The following is a 13217-nucleotide window of genomic DNA, read 5'->3' as shown; positions in this document are numbered from 1 at the left end:
TGCCGGCAGCCCTGAATATGGTTTTCCGTGGGTTTCCATTTTCACATCAGACAAATGCTTGGACTGTACCTTAATTAAGGCCACGACAGCTTCCTTCACACTTTTAGCCCTTTCCTGTCCCATCGTCGCCATGAGACCTGTGTGGGTGCGACGTAAAGCAAATTGTAAACAACAACAAAAACGGTGGGGAGTGGTGATAGTTATTGTGCGTCAGGTATGCCTTATCTGCGCACCCAGCAACTCCAGCTTGTGAATCTGTATTTACGTCCGAAAGTAGTTCGATGCCGTGCCCATGCATCACGTGACTTGTCCCTCCTGGTTGCTATACAAGGCGTTTGCTTCATGACTTGTATGTTTTCCACTGACTGTGGGAGTTTAATTGCAGTCAACATTGTATTTATTTTCTCCTTTTTCGCTCAAACATCTTCCGCGTGACCCAAAACCGTGTAACTCTGGGTGGAGTGAGCTACTACCCAAGTTGGTAAGCCAGCGTAGTGGCCTTAACCGCATTCAAGGTTACTGGTGAGGACTAGCTGTGAGGAGTTGTGTTGGTGCGGTTAGCAGTCGAGTGAAGACCGCTGCAGGAACAACAAGTAACTCGTGCTAGCTGATCCTCCACTGAACGCTATGCCCGCCGTCTGTCCAGGTGTGTGTGGCAAGTACTTGACTCTTCAGTCTACATCCCGGTGTGACGGGGTCAGCCTTGTGTATCATAAGATTGTGGGCCACTACATTATTATTTTATTTTTATAATGATGGTAATATAGTAAGTGAGATTGAATCAAGGTGTAGTAAAGCTAATGCAGTGAGTTCGCAGTTGCGATCAGCAGTATTCTGTAAGAAGGAAGTCAGCTCCCAGACGAAACTATCTTTACATCGGTCTGTTTTCAGACCAACTTTGCTTTACGGGAGCGAAAGCTGGGTGGACTCAGGATATCTTATTCATAAGTTAGAAGTAACAGACATGAAAGTAGCAAGAATGATTGCTGGTACAAACAGATGGGAACAATGGCAGGAGGGTATTCGGAATGAGGAGATAAAGGCTAATTTAGGAATGAACTCGATGGATGAAGCTGTACGCATGAACCGGCTTCGGTGGCGGGGTCATGTGAGGCGAATGGAGGAGGATAGGTTACCTAGGAGAATAATGGACTCTGCTATGGAGGGTAAGAGAAGTAGAGGTAGACCAAGACGACGATGGTTAGACTCGGTTTCTAACGATTTAAAGATAAGAGGTATAGAAGTATATGAGGCCACAACACTAGTTGCAAATCGAGGATTGTGGCGACGTTTAGTAAATTCTCAGAGGCTTGCAGACTGAACGCTGAAAGGCATAACAGTCTATAATGATAATGTATGTATGTATGCTATTAAATATGCCATTAATTGCTACGTATATTAAAGTGATAAATGTCTCCAAATTAGTGACTATGGAAAAGCAAATAGAACTGGAATGTACAGTTTTTATGTACTTCTGGAATTGTTGGTTATCATAGCTTTTAACTTCAAAGTTGGACTTTTAGTGCCGTGCTGGTTACTCTTTCTTCGGTGACAATACATTATTTTTTATTACAAAATGTGTAAATGTATATCAGTAAAAAATAATTCATTGATTAGTTATTTAGATTTTTGGTGATTAAATTTTCACCTATTGGCGTAATGCCAAAATACATGCCATCTACACATGCAACCCTGGACATGACCTAATCTATATTAAAGCTGTACTCGAAGGGCGAGTGAAAAGAGAAGGCAATTTTTTTATTTTATTTTTTTGCTACTTGCTTTACGTCGCACCGATACAGATAAGTCTTATGGCGACGATGGGACAGGGAAGGGCTAGGAGTGGGAAGGAAGCGGCCGTGGCCTTAATTAAGGTACAGCCCCAGCATTTGCATGGTGTGAAAATGGGAAACCACCTAAAACCATTTTCAGGACTGCCGACAGTGGGGTTTGAACCTACTATCTCCCGAATACTGGATACTGGCCGCACTTAAGCGACTGCGGCTATCGAGTTCGGTGAGAAGGCAAATAAGCAAACTTGCGAATCCTCTGACATGATTTGTTGACAAGTTGACCCAGCTCGACTCGATTGGTCATGTGGTGTTGATGTTTGCGCATATTTCCTTCCGGGAATACAGTGGTGGCATACGGTTCTGGTAGCGGCAGAGCGAAATAAAATGTACAGTAATGGTTGGTTGTCTTTGATGAGTCTTGTTTGTCTTGTACCTAGGCCTATGTAGTGTGTGACGGAAAAACATGTGGATCTTTTAGGCGGTGACAGAGTTTTTGCGAGTTTGTTCTGCTATTCAGCCGCAGGTTACCTACCATACGTAGTTTTTAATGTGGTCACTTGCTCTGTTCATCTCAATTCTGGTTAGCGAGTTCTAGTTACCAGTGAATTAAATATGAATTGAATTGAGGAAATGTAATGCGTTCTGATATACTTTGTGATTTTGTTGGTGTAGACTGACCTCAGTGGCGCAGTGAGTTAGCCGCGGGTTTGTTCCCTGTATAATTAGTTCGAGCCCGGCTGAAGGTGGTGGTATTTGTCATTGTTTCCGTCACGTTAAAGAACTCCTGTGGGATGAAATTCCGAAAGCCTGACGTCTGTTAATATAGTCAAACAAAGGACATTATTATTATTATTATTATTATTATTATTATTATTATTATTATTATTATTATTATTATTATTATTAATGTTGGTGTTCGTCGCCATAAGACCTATCTGTGTCGGTGCGACGTAAAGCCCCTAGCAAAAAAAAAAAAAAATGTTGGTGTGTGTACCAATTGCAACAATTGCCTTGCATTTTGTCAACATCTGTACATTCATTCTGTACATTAATGGCATAGAAAAAATGATGTTGCACTTAAAGTATATCGTAATATTGTTCCACTTATCTGCTTGAGATTCGCTTTGAAAAAGTATAACATAGCCGTCAGTCATTATCGATAATTTTTACATCACATCGAATCATAATGATAGCTCCTTTAAGTCCCTTACATTAATTACTGGCGGGGTTTTGTACCACAGAAGTGTTTACACAACATCGGTGGAAATTCACGATTTTTCACCAATTAATATTTCAGATGTGGTAGTTTAAGTATGTACGGGCTTATGCTCTTTATTATTGTTTGATTTTATAAATCCTTGGACTGTTTTCTTAATGCTTGTGAAGTGGTTTTTTTTTAATTTCTTGTTAAACGGTGCACTAACACAAGTACGTTTACTGCGTGAGGATGAGAAAAGCTAGCAGTAATAGCCTTATTTAAGGTACAGCCGTGAGATATCTCTGCTATAAAACACCGAGCCGAGTGACGCTGTCATTTAATCGTTGTTATTCTTTCCCCGAGATAGCAGGTTCGATCCCGGCTGAAGTTGGTGGCATTGGAGGGAGTTAAATTCAACCACTCCGTGTCATCGCTTTCAAGTACGTTAAAATACTCGTGCGGAACAAATTTCCGCGTTTCGGCGCGTCTTAAAGCCTACAGCAATAGAATCAACATAAAAGAAACAACATTTTTCAAATGGAGATCCACGAAAAACCGTCTTCAGTACTGCCAATAGTGGAGCTCGAACCCATTATAACCGAATACAAGCTTACAGATACACGACAGGTAGCACGTAGTCAACTAACAACCTGTGTTACTGTATCTCTTCTGGTGTGAATGTTTTGTAATTCATAGTGATAATGCCGGGAAGGAAGGAGCTATAGCCTTCTGAAACTTGCCCACGTAGTTATTACCTGGGCTTCAAATCCGAAACCACAGAAAACCATTTCTGCGATAACTACCAAAACTCTTTCTTCTGGCCATAGCTTGAACGAGCTGAGCCTGAGCTGTCCCGTTGTAAGACTGGCTTTTCTCTCTTTTTTTTACACGTTTCTTTACGTCGCACCGACACAGATAGGTCTTACGGCGACGATGGGTCAGGAAAGGGTTAGGAATTGGAAGGAAGTGACCGTGGCCTTAATTAAGGTACTGCCCAGCATTTGCCTAGTGTGAAAATGGGAAACCACGGAAAATCATCTTCAGAACTGCCGACAATGGGGTTCGAACCCACTATCTCCCGAATACTGGGTACTGGCCACACTTAAGCGACTGCAGCTATAGAGCTCGGTGGAAGACTGGCTAGCTACCGATGAGAGAGGTGGGAACAATTATTATTTCATTACAAAAAAATAGAAAATTTCTTTTGACAGTTCACATTTAAGAAATGTAACATATTATTTCTTTATAAAAATCATTAATACAACAATGTTATCTGTTTTACGTCCCTTCAGTGGCCATTAATCTGTAGAGATGCCGGAATATCAGAATTTTGGTGTAGAAAGGTATTCACTAACGAGCCAGTACATCAACTCTTAAGCACCTTTTAACTTTGATCATAGGAGGTGAGCGCCTAATAAATTACGTTGCGCAGCCGGTCCATAATAAGAATAATGATTCATTCATCTCCATTCTGGAACGGCAGCAGATAATTCTTGAATGTTTGCTTTCTTGAACTTGCTATACCATCTTGGCATTTCCTGAAAGGATGACCGGTGCGGCAGCATTTATCCCACGTCTTAGTAAGAAATCCCCCCACCTTAGTGGTCACTCACAGTCGTTGCCCTCCTGTTCTTAAGATAGCGAGTTCGATTGTGGTTGAGGTCAGTGGCAATTGAGAGTGATTAATTATACTAAACTCCATATCATTGGCTTACAGAACTTTACAGATCTCGTGCGGGATAAAATTCTGGCACCCTGGCATCTCTTAAAATCCATACCAATTGAATGGACGTTAAACAAACAGTAGTAGTATTTCTCCTCTTATGAGAGGCAGACAAAAGTTGCAAATAATTGATTAGGATAATTAATTCGGGCATTGTGTTCATGTGGAGTTAAGGCATATGACACTGTTGATGGTTATTCGCCCAGTGGTTGGAAAGGTAAAGCATTGAGAAGACCCCTTTGTGCCATTCGACAGGAGTAGGCTATGTGCCGTCGCCGGGTTCCACTCCATTCCTTTCTAATACCATATATCACGCCATTCATTTCATCGTATTAACTCCTCTGATGAGGTTAGCGTCGGGAAGGGCGCCCGATCGTAAAAAAGCCACGAAAATTCATCTGACTTCATATCCGACCCAGTGGAGAAACGGAACAAGGGTTGGACATACACTTAGCGATTTACAGTACATACCATTCTTTAATATATCTGAATTATCTGCCCTTAATTTGTTTATTAAACGGGTAACTAAAAGAGCAGGCTATGTCAAGTATTTAAAACAACGATAACCTTGTCCTAAAACATGGCAAAGCAAAAGCAAAGTCATGAAGGCCCTTGGAGGAGTGGAAGGTAAAGGCTTCCACCATTGTTAACCTTGGCACGTGATGGGGTAGAGTGGTTAGCTCTACGCCCGGCCGCCTTTGCCCCCGGGAATTAACCTGGTACTCATTTTTGGTGTAGGCTGAGTGAACCTCAGGGCCATATGCACCTGCGGAAGTGGAAATCTCGTTTCTTAAATTTTACGACTTCCTGACCGGGATTCGAACCCACGTCCTTCCGGGTGAACCGAGCACGCCTTTACCACCTCGGCCAGGCAGCCCCTCCTAAAACATGGAGGTATTTAAAACAACTTTGTCTCGTATCATAAGCGCAAGTCATAATAAAAGGAGTACACGAACATTTTTGTAAATTTAATGCATTAATACTACTGCATATTACATATTTCTCTGACATTTACTATATTTCATGTACATGTTTCACACTTTGATACATTACACACAACGATAATAGGCACGTAGATAATGGTTTTGTTGTACTCCCCATGTCCGCCTCTGTGGTGTAGTGGTTAGCGTGATTAGCTGCCACCCCCAGAGGCCCGGGTTCGATTCCCGGCACTGCCACGAAAATTTGAAAAGTGGTACGAGGGCTGGAACGGGGTCTACTCAGCCTCGGGAGGTCAACTGAGTAGAGGTGGGTTCGATTCCCACTTCAGCCATCCTCGAAGTGGTTTTCCGTGGTTTCCCACTTCTCCTCCAGGCGAATGCCGGGATTGTACCTAACTGAAGGCCACGGCCGCTTCCTTCCCTCTTCCTTGTCTGTCCCTTCCAATCTTCCCATCCCTCCACAAGGCTCCTGTTCAGCATAGCAGGTGAGGCCGCCTGGGCGAGGTACTGGTCATTCTCCCCAGTTGTATCCCCCAACCAAGAGTCTGCAGCTCCAGGACACTGCCCTTGAGGCGGTAGAGGTGGGATCCCTCACTGAGTCCGAGGGAAAAGCCGAACCTGGAGGGTAAACAGATGATGATGATGTACTCCCCATACAACCCCCAAGGAGGATTCCCATTTGCGAATCCTCGAAATCTGTACCATATCTATCTTTGTAGGCCTCTGCTGTCTTCTGCTGTGATTTTTAGCTTTGATAATATGAAAGGGGCTAAAGTATGAGCGATGCTAGTAACGCCATGCCCTTAGCACCCAGTTCCTGTACTGAATGTATAGCTTGTAGAGTCGATAGATGGGCATGTAATAGTAAAAATTTAGGTCAGCGAGGAAAGCAACGGAAAACTACATCACTTCTCATTTTCCTATAACCGACCTTCTGTGGCACCTGGCGGCACGCTGATGGGTATCCAACCACCGTACGGGATGAGTATTTAACAACCTCTCTTAGATTAATATTGAAGTATCCTCGAACTTGTTAGTTGCCTTCTATAACGGAATATTCACAGGACATTCAGCTATACATGCACAAATATGTAATTCCTGCTTAGAGGATTTAAAGTCCAATTGTGTATTGAGATACAAATGGTGAAATATTATCGTAATATATATTAAATTCTGGTACGGTAATAGATAATTTGTTGAATTTTTGCTTTCTTGAACTTGCTATACAGTCTTTGTATTTTCTAAAAAGATGACTTGTACGGCAAAATTGATCACATGTCACTTACTAAGAACCCCTCCCCCACCTTAATACTGACCTCAGTGGTACAACCAAATAGTCGTTACCTTCATGTTCTCAAGATAGCGAGTTCGATTGTGGTTGAGGTCAGTGGCACTTGAGAGTGTTTAATGCACTATCTCCATGTCATTGGCTTACGGAACTTTACAGAACTCGAGCGGGATAAAATTGTGACTTCTCTTAAAATCTATAGCATTTGAAGGGACGCAAAACGAACCGATCCTTGCTTTTATGGATTACTACCAAACCAATCCAAACCAGCCCATGGCACAACAGCCCCGAAGGGCCATGGTCAACCAAGCGATCCTTGCTCAGCTCGAAGACGTGCAGATTACAAGGTGTCGTGTGGTTGCCATGACGGATCCTCTCGGCTGTTATTCTTGGCTTTCTAGACCGGGGCCGCCATCTCAACGTCAAATAGCTCCTCAATAATAATCACGTAGGCTGAGTGGACCTCGAACTATCCCTGAGATGTAGGTAAAAATCGAACCCGGTGACTCCGGGTAAGAGGCAGGCACATTACACCTATACCGCGGGGGCGGCGCTTACTACAGTTTTGTTTATTGAGCGTAATCCCTAACAGAACAACATTCCAACCACTTTCGTAACAACCATTTCATAATCGCTCCCAGGAGCATCAGTAGCTGCGTACATTGGAAGACGTGATCTCGTGAAGGGACGTTCGTATGTTCTGCAGAAACGATTTACATTTCAGTCACCTAGGTTCAGCATGTGTCCTGTTGCCTACTAGGCACTGGGTCCTCCATGGGCACTGATAACTTGTTCCATACGTGATTGCATCGACGCGTATAAGAGGCGAATGGCGTCCTGGGGTATAGCCATCCATGCTGTATTCACCTGGTTCCATAGTTCATCTTTGGTGGTTAGCATTGGGTCACAGCGCCGCACCCGTCGTTTCATATCCCACAGAGTTTTGATTGGCGAATAGTCCGGTGATCGGGCGAGCCAGGGCAACAGTCTGACATCCTTTGACAACAATAAGGCACGTGTTCGTGCAACAACATGTGGTCGCACTTTATCCTGCTGAAATACGGCGTCTGGGGTGTCGTGTAGGAAGGGTATGGTTAAGGGTGGCAAGATGTCATTTACGTAGGTCAAACTAGTCACAGTGCCCTGGACACACACCAGCTGGGATTTGTGGTTGTACCCAATAGCACCCCATACCATAAGGCCTTGAGCGAATGGAGTCAATGTGATGCCTCTCCCCGTGTCTGCGGCGAACCAAAATGCGGCCATCATTTTCAAACAAACATAACCTGGATTCGTCCGAAAACACTATATGCTGCCATTCCTGTCACCAGTGACGTTCCATACAGTATTGCAGTCTAGCATGTTTATGCACATTAGTCAAAAATAGGCGGAGGAGTGGACGACGCGCCGGTAACCCAGACCGTAATATACGGCGACGGACTGTCACTCCTGATAGTGTACGATGTGTTACACTGTTCCTCCGTTGTGCCAGAGCCGAGAAGGACGCAGATCTGTCCTGCAATGCCATTCGGATGAGGTGTCGATCTTCTGGGAGGGTGGTCAGGGTTGTGCGACCAGACCCATCTCCTCGTGTTCTGCGGCCTTCTGTGAACCATTCTGTACACACCCGTTGCACTGCCGACACACTTCGTCCCATACGAGCAGCAATTTCCCGGATGGATGCATCACGTTCTCTCATGCCAATAATGCGCCCTCTTTCAAACTCACTCATTTGACGGTACGGTTCTCGCATACGTCTGTGAGGCATCCTGCACGTCTGCTTAAGTCACACTGATCCATTACCTTCGGTTTATAGCGACAACGAGAGCCGCAGGCACATCTTACCAGTCAGTGGTGGTGTGCCGAAATATCGATGCGGACCTTGAACCTAAGAGCCGACATGGTTCAAATGCTAATCATCTCTTCAGAACATACTAATGCACATGTCCTGTGAATATGAACATTCAGAGGTCTAGTGGGGGATGGGATGATTGGGAGGGATAGGCAAGGAAGAGGGAAGAAAGCGGTTGTGGCTTTAAGTTAGGTACCATTTCGGCATTTCCCTGGAGAAGAAATGGAAAACCATGGAAACTATTTCGAGAATGGCTGAGGTGGGTATCGAACCCGCTCTACTCAGTTGAACTCCCGAGGCTGGGTGGACCCCGTTCCGATCCTAGTACCACTTTTCAAACCCGGGCCTCCGGTGTGGCAGCTAATCACAATAACCACTACACCACAGAGGCAGACGTTCTCCGATATGCTAGGTGAAACAAGTAATCGTTAGCCATTGACTACGGTCTCCATTTACATACTTGAAAACTGAACGTTCACGAAGCGAAATATCTCCCCCAATTGGGAACTTCTCAAGCTACTATGAACGAAATAACATAAATGTCGAGAATTCGGGGAAGTCAGAGTAATAGCGTTGCAAGGTGCAGTCCATTTAGGAAGACATTGCCATGTGATGATAATACAGAGGGTGCCAATAAACTGTATACGGTACACACTTTGACAGGAGCTATCTATTTAATATATTACAAAAACAACAGTAATGTGTAGTATGAAGTTCTCTAAACAGATATGCTGTATGTTAGGTAGGTATATGTATAAAATTAAGCATTTACTTCATGTTAAGTAAATTAATGTGAATTTCAACTCGCGTCCAGTTATTTCTCTGCTGCCTGCCGTGCACCGCGCCAGCTCACGCTGCTGTATTGCATTGCATTGCATTGCTATTGAATTCAGACAGAAGAATGTGTTGTTGTGGAGTTAATATACAGTAGTAGCTGCGAGGCACGTCAGAGGTAGAAGAATGAGCTAAGAGCGCGGGTACGTTATGCTAGTGTTGCTACGCGACAGGCAACAATAAACAAATGAAGTCAAGATTATCGTATGATGTTCTGTAAACAGATGTGACTCACATGACGTTATGGTAGCGTCGCTACAACGAAATGGAGCCAAGATTATAGTTTGAACAGCGTGCGTACCTTGATGACAATCTTCCAGGGTACTGGATACGACGAAGAGGTCCGATTGATTTTCCACCGCGTTCTCCGGATCTAACTCCTTCGGATTTCTATCTATAGAGAACTCTTAAGGATGTTGTGTACCTTAGAAAACCGGTTACACTGGCAGCACTTCGGGAAGAAATTAAAGCGGCATGTGCTGCAATCGCTGAGGACACTTTAGTAAACGTAGCTCGATCAGTAGTTAAACGTTCTCAGAAGAGCATCAACGCCGATGGTGGGCATTTTGAGCAACTGTTGTAACTGGAAAACTGGAAAAGTCGAAGATGATTAGTTGCCCATCATTTTCTGTTTGTGTGAATTCAGCTCAGCTTCGTTATGTTAACATCGTTTTTTCTTTCTTGAAATGTGTATACATTTTATTGACACCTCTGTACTTCGGAACCTTAACAATACGATCAGAACAATTTGACCAGCTACTGCTCGTGCCGTAATGTTTATAAACAGCTACAGCTCAAGTTATTCCGTAATATAATTACTCGGTGGATTAGTGGTAGTGTGTCCGACTGATGATCGCAAGTTTGCAGGTTCGATATCTGCTGAGATAGTCGATTTTTGAAGAACGGTTAAAAATCTTGTTACTCCATGCCATTATTGTTGGCATGTTAGATAAAGATCCCTGACGGAGCCCTCAGTATGACTCGACAAAATTAAATTAACTCAACCATAGAATCCATCCATAAGAATTCCGCTTTCGTTACTAGATATCAGCACAATCGGAATGCCGAAACCTAGATGAAACCACTTCAGAAGGCCTGCACCACGATGGCTGAGGCATTATTATTATTATTATTATTATTATTATTATTATTATTATTATTATTATTATTATTATTATTATTATTCCAATACTTGAACCTTCTTTACAAATTAAAGTTTCTTTCAAAACCAAAGTTCGCAAGAAAGAGATACACACAACTAGTCCGTACGACTTCTGACCCAGAGTCTGCTCGGGATTGCCAACCAGTCAATAGAGTAGCCAACAATCAAGCAAAATCGTCGGAATTTATGGTTGCCGTCAAATAAGTCTCATTCTAACCTTGAAAGTAAGAATCCCGCGTTGTTTACAAAAATCCAGTCATTTCACGGGAATTAAGTGCAATCGGTCACCTAATTACAGCAGGAAAGGTTATCACTGATACATGTATATTCTATGACATTTGTAGCGGAATCTTGACCACGAAGGTATCATGCACGGTTTCCGAACAAGTAGCTTCACTACCCTTCAGAGCCTCGCAAGGATTGTGCTGACGACGGGATTCACGCCTCCAGTACTTTATCGGAAGTCCACGGGTACCTGTCACAGTGATCAGCGGTTTAACGTGCTGAACCTCGCTTATGGATCACAGAGGAGAAATTAAAATATTATGCGGTCAATATATGTGGGAAATTTACTGGTCCATCGGCTGTAAGGGCTGATTATCAAGGTGGTTGAATAGTAATAATAATAATAATAATAATAATAATAATAATAATAATAATAATAATATGCGTCTACCCTTTAGTCTCGTTTCTTGATACTGGGTCGGGGATGAGATGAGATGAAATTGTTATGGCTTGTTTTTTTCCTGACGCCAACCTCACTTGAAGAGCTAATGAATATAAAGTAAATGATAGCGAATGAAATTGGGTTAAGGAGGTGGAAGTAATTGGATGTGGCCTATGAATAGGAACTGTCCAGGCATTTACCTGGAAGTGAAAATGGAAAACCGCAGAAAACCATTCTCAGGACACCCGACGGTGGGGTTCGAACTCACTTGTCTCCCGAATACAGAGCTTAGCTCCATAGCCGTAGCGCGTTAATAATAATAATAATAATAATAATAATAATAATAATAATAATAATAATAATAATAATAATAATAACACAAACTGTACAGCCTTCCCTAGTGGTAGGCAACATCTTAAACGTCTGAGTGTGGTGAAGTCTTGTGGACACAAGCTGAACTTTCAGAAAATTACATAATTTTGAAAACTGTCAACAAATGTCACTACTCTGAATTGGGGTGCCGCCTAGGGATTTGGAAAGAACTCTCTTTAGTGGAATATTGTGTTAGTTAGGGGTTGGCACTCTCCGGTTTTTCTTCTATTTTAAGTTGCCCCTACTGTAATTTCAAATTTAAGTCTACCTATCATAGTCCAAACGCCATTTTAAATAAGACCGATCTTGGACTTTAAGGATCTACCTTGAATTGTGCATCGAATCATGAGGCCACGAACCTACTACGTTGGCGTAGCAGGGGGCGAGGTGATACTCCCACGTGGCGCGCCCCATGTGGCGGATAGGGGGGTCCTGACCGGCTTGCCGGCGGACTTGAGGGAAATAAAATACCTCTCGCGGACGAAACACAAAACCTCTTGTGGGTGGGGGACGCAGACGAAGAATACACCCACGGTATTCCCTGCCTGTCGTAAGAGGCGACTAAAAGGGGCGACCATGTAACTACTTGTGATTAGTACCACCACGCGGGGAACACCATGGGTCGCTTTTACATGCGCGTAGTACCACTATGTTAGGTACAATATAGGTTTGTGATTAGTTGCGATAGTGTGTGGCTCAGGATGCATTTTACAGTACCTGTGATTCGTACCCCTATATGAGCAACACCATGGGATGAGCGACACCATAGTTCTGCCTTGCCAGTGCTTAGTACCCACTATGTGAGGAACACCACGGGATAGTGCGGGTCTCTGTAGTTAGTCCACTTATGTGAGGAACGCCATAGGTTTGCGTTGCCTGTAAATAGCGCCGCAGTGTGCGAAACACCATAGGTCTTTGTTACATGTGCGAGTTTCATTACCTGTGAAAGTACCATAATGTGTGGAATACCGCGAGTCTACGCTACTATTTATTAGTACCGCAACATGACAAATAGCATGGTTCTATTTTCCTAGCGATAAGTACCATTCTGAGGGGCCGATGACCTGGGTTTTGGACCCGTTTCGCCTACAAGCATCATCGATTCAGTATTGTGCTTTAGAAGCAGTCCCTTGGTCAGTAATGCTATTGTTTAACGCTAATTTCTGGGAATGTGGGGCATTGCGGGTCGGATCCACTGATTGTTTTAACTTCATATCCATCCATTCATTCTTCGTCCTCATGTTTTCGAATCTGCTCAGTGGAGCATTATGGATTTTTAAATTGTCACAATATTTCGTCTCATTTCGTACCATTAGGGGCCGATGACCTAAATGTTAGGCCCCTTTAAACAATGAGCATCATCATCATCATCATCACGACTCATGAG

General features: G+C 43.4%; 1 protein-coding gene across 10 annotated transcripts in view; it reads left to right on the top strand.

The window, feature by feature from the left end:
* LOC136864525 (CAP-Gly domain-containing linker protein 1) overlaps positions 1-13217 on the top strand; it is a 958550-nt gene that overhangs the window by 356257 nt on the left and 589076 nt on the right. For 2 of the 10 annotated variants that reach the window (XM_067141623.2, XM_067141620.2), the window contains exon 1: positions 470-646. The exons of the other annotated variants lie outside the window; for them this stretch is intronic. In XM_067141623.2, the coding sequence (XP_066997724.2) occupies positions 628-646 (19 nt within the window). In that variant the 5' untranslated portion in view covers positions 470-627. Of the gene's footprint in view, positions 1-469; positions 647-13217 lie in introns of those variants that run through there. 10 annotated transcript variants of the gene reach the window in all.

This window comes from Anabrus simplex, chromosome 2, assembly GCF_040414725.1.
Source record: "Anabrus simplex isolate iqAnaSimp1 chromosome 2, ASM4041472v1, whole genome shotgun sequence".
NCBI lineage: Eukaryota > Metazoa > Arthropoda > Insecta > Orthoptera > Tettigoniidae > Anabrus > Anabrus simplex.
Note: the sequence above shows the minus strand (reverse complement) of the source record. Positions and strands in the feature narration are given on the sequence as shown.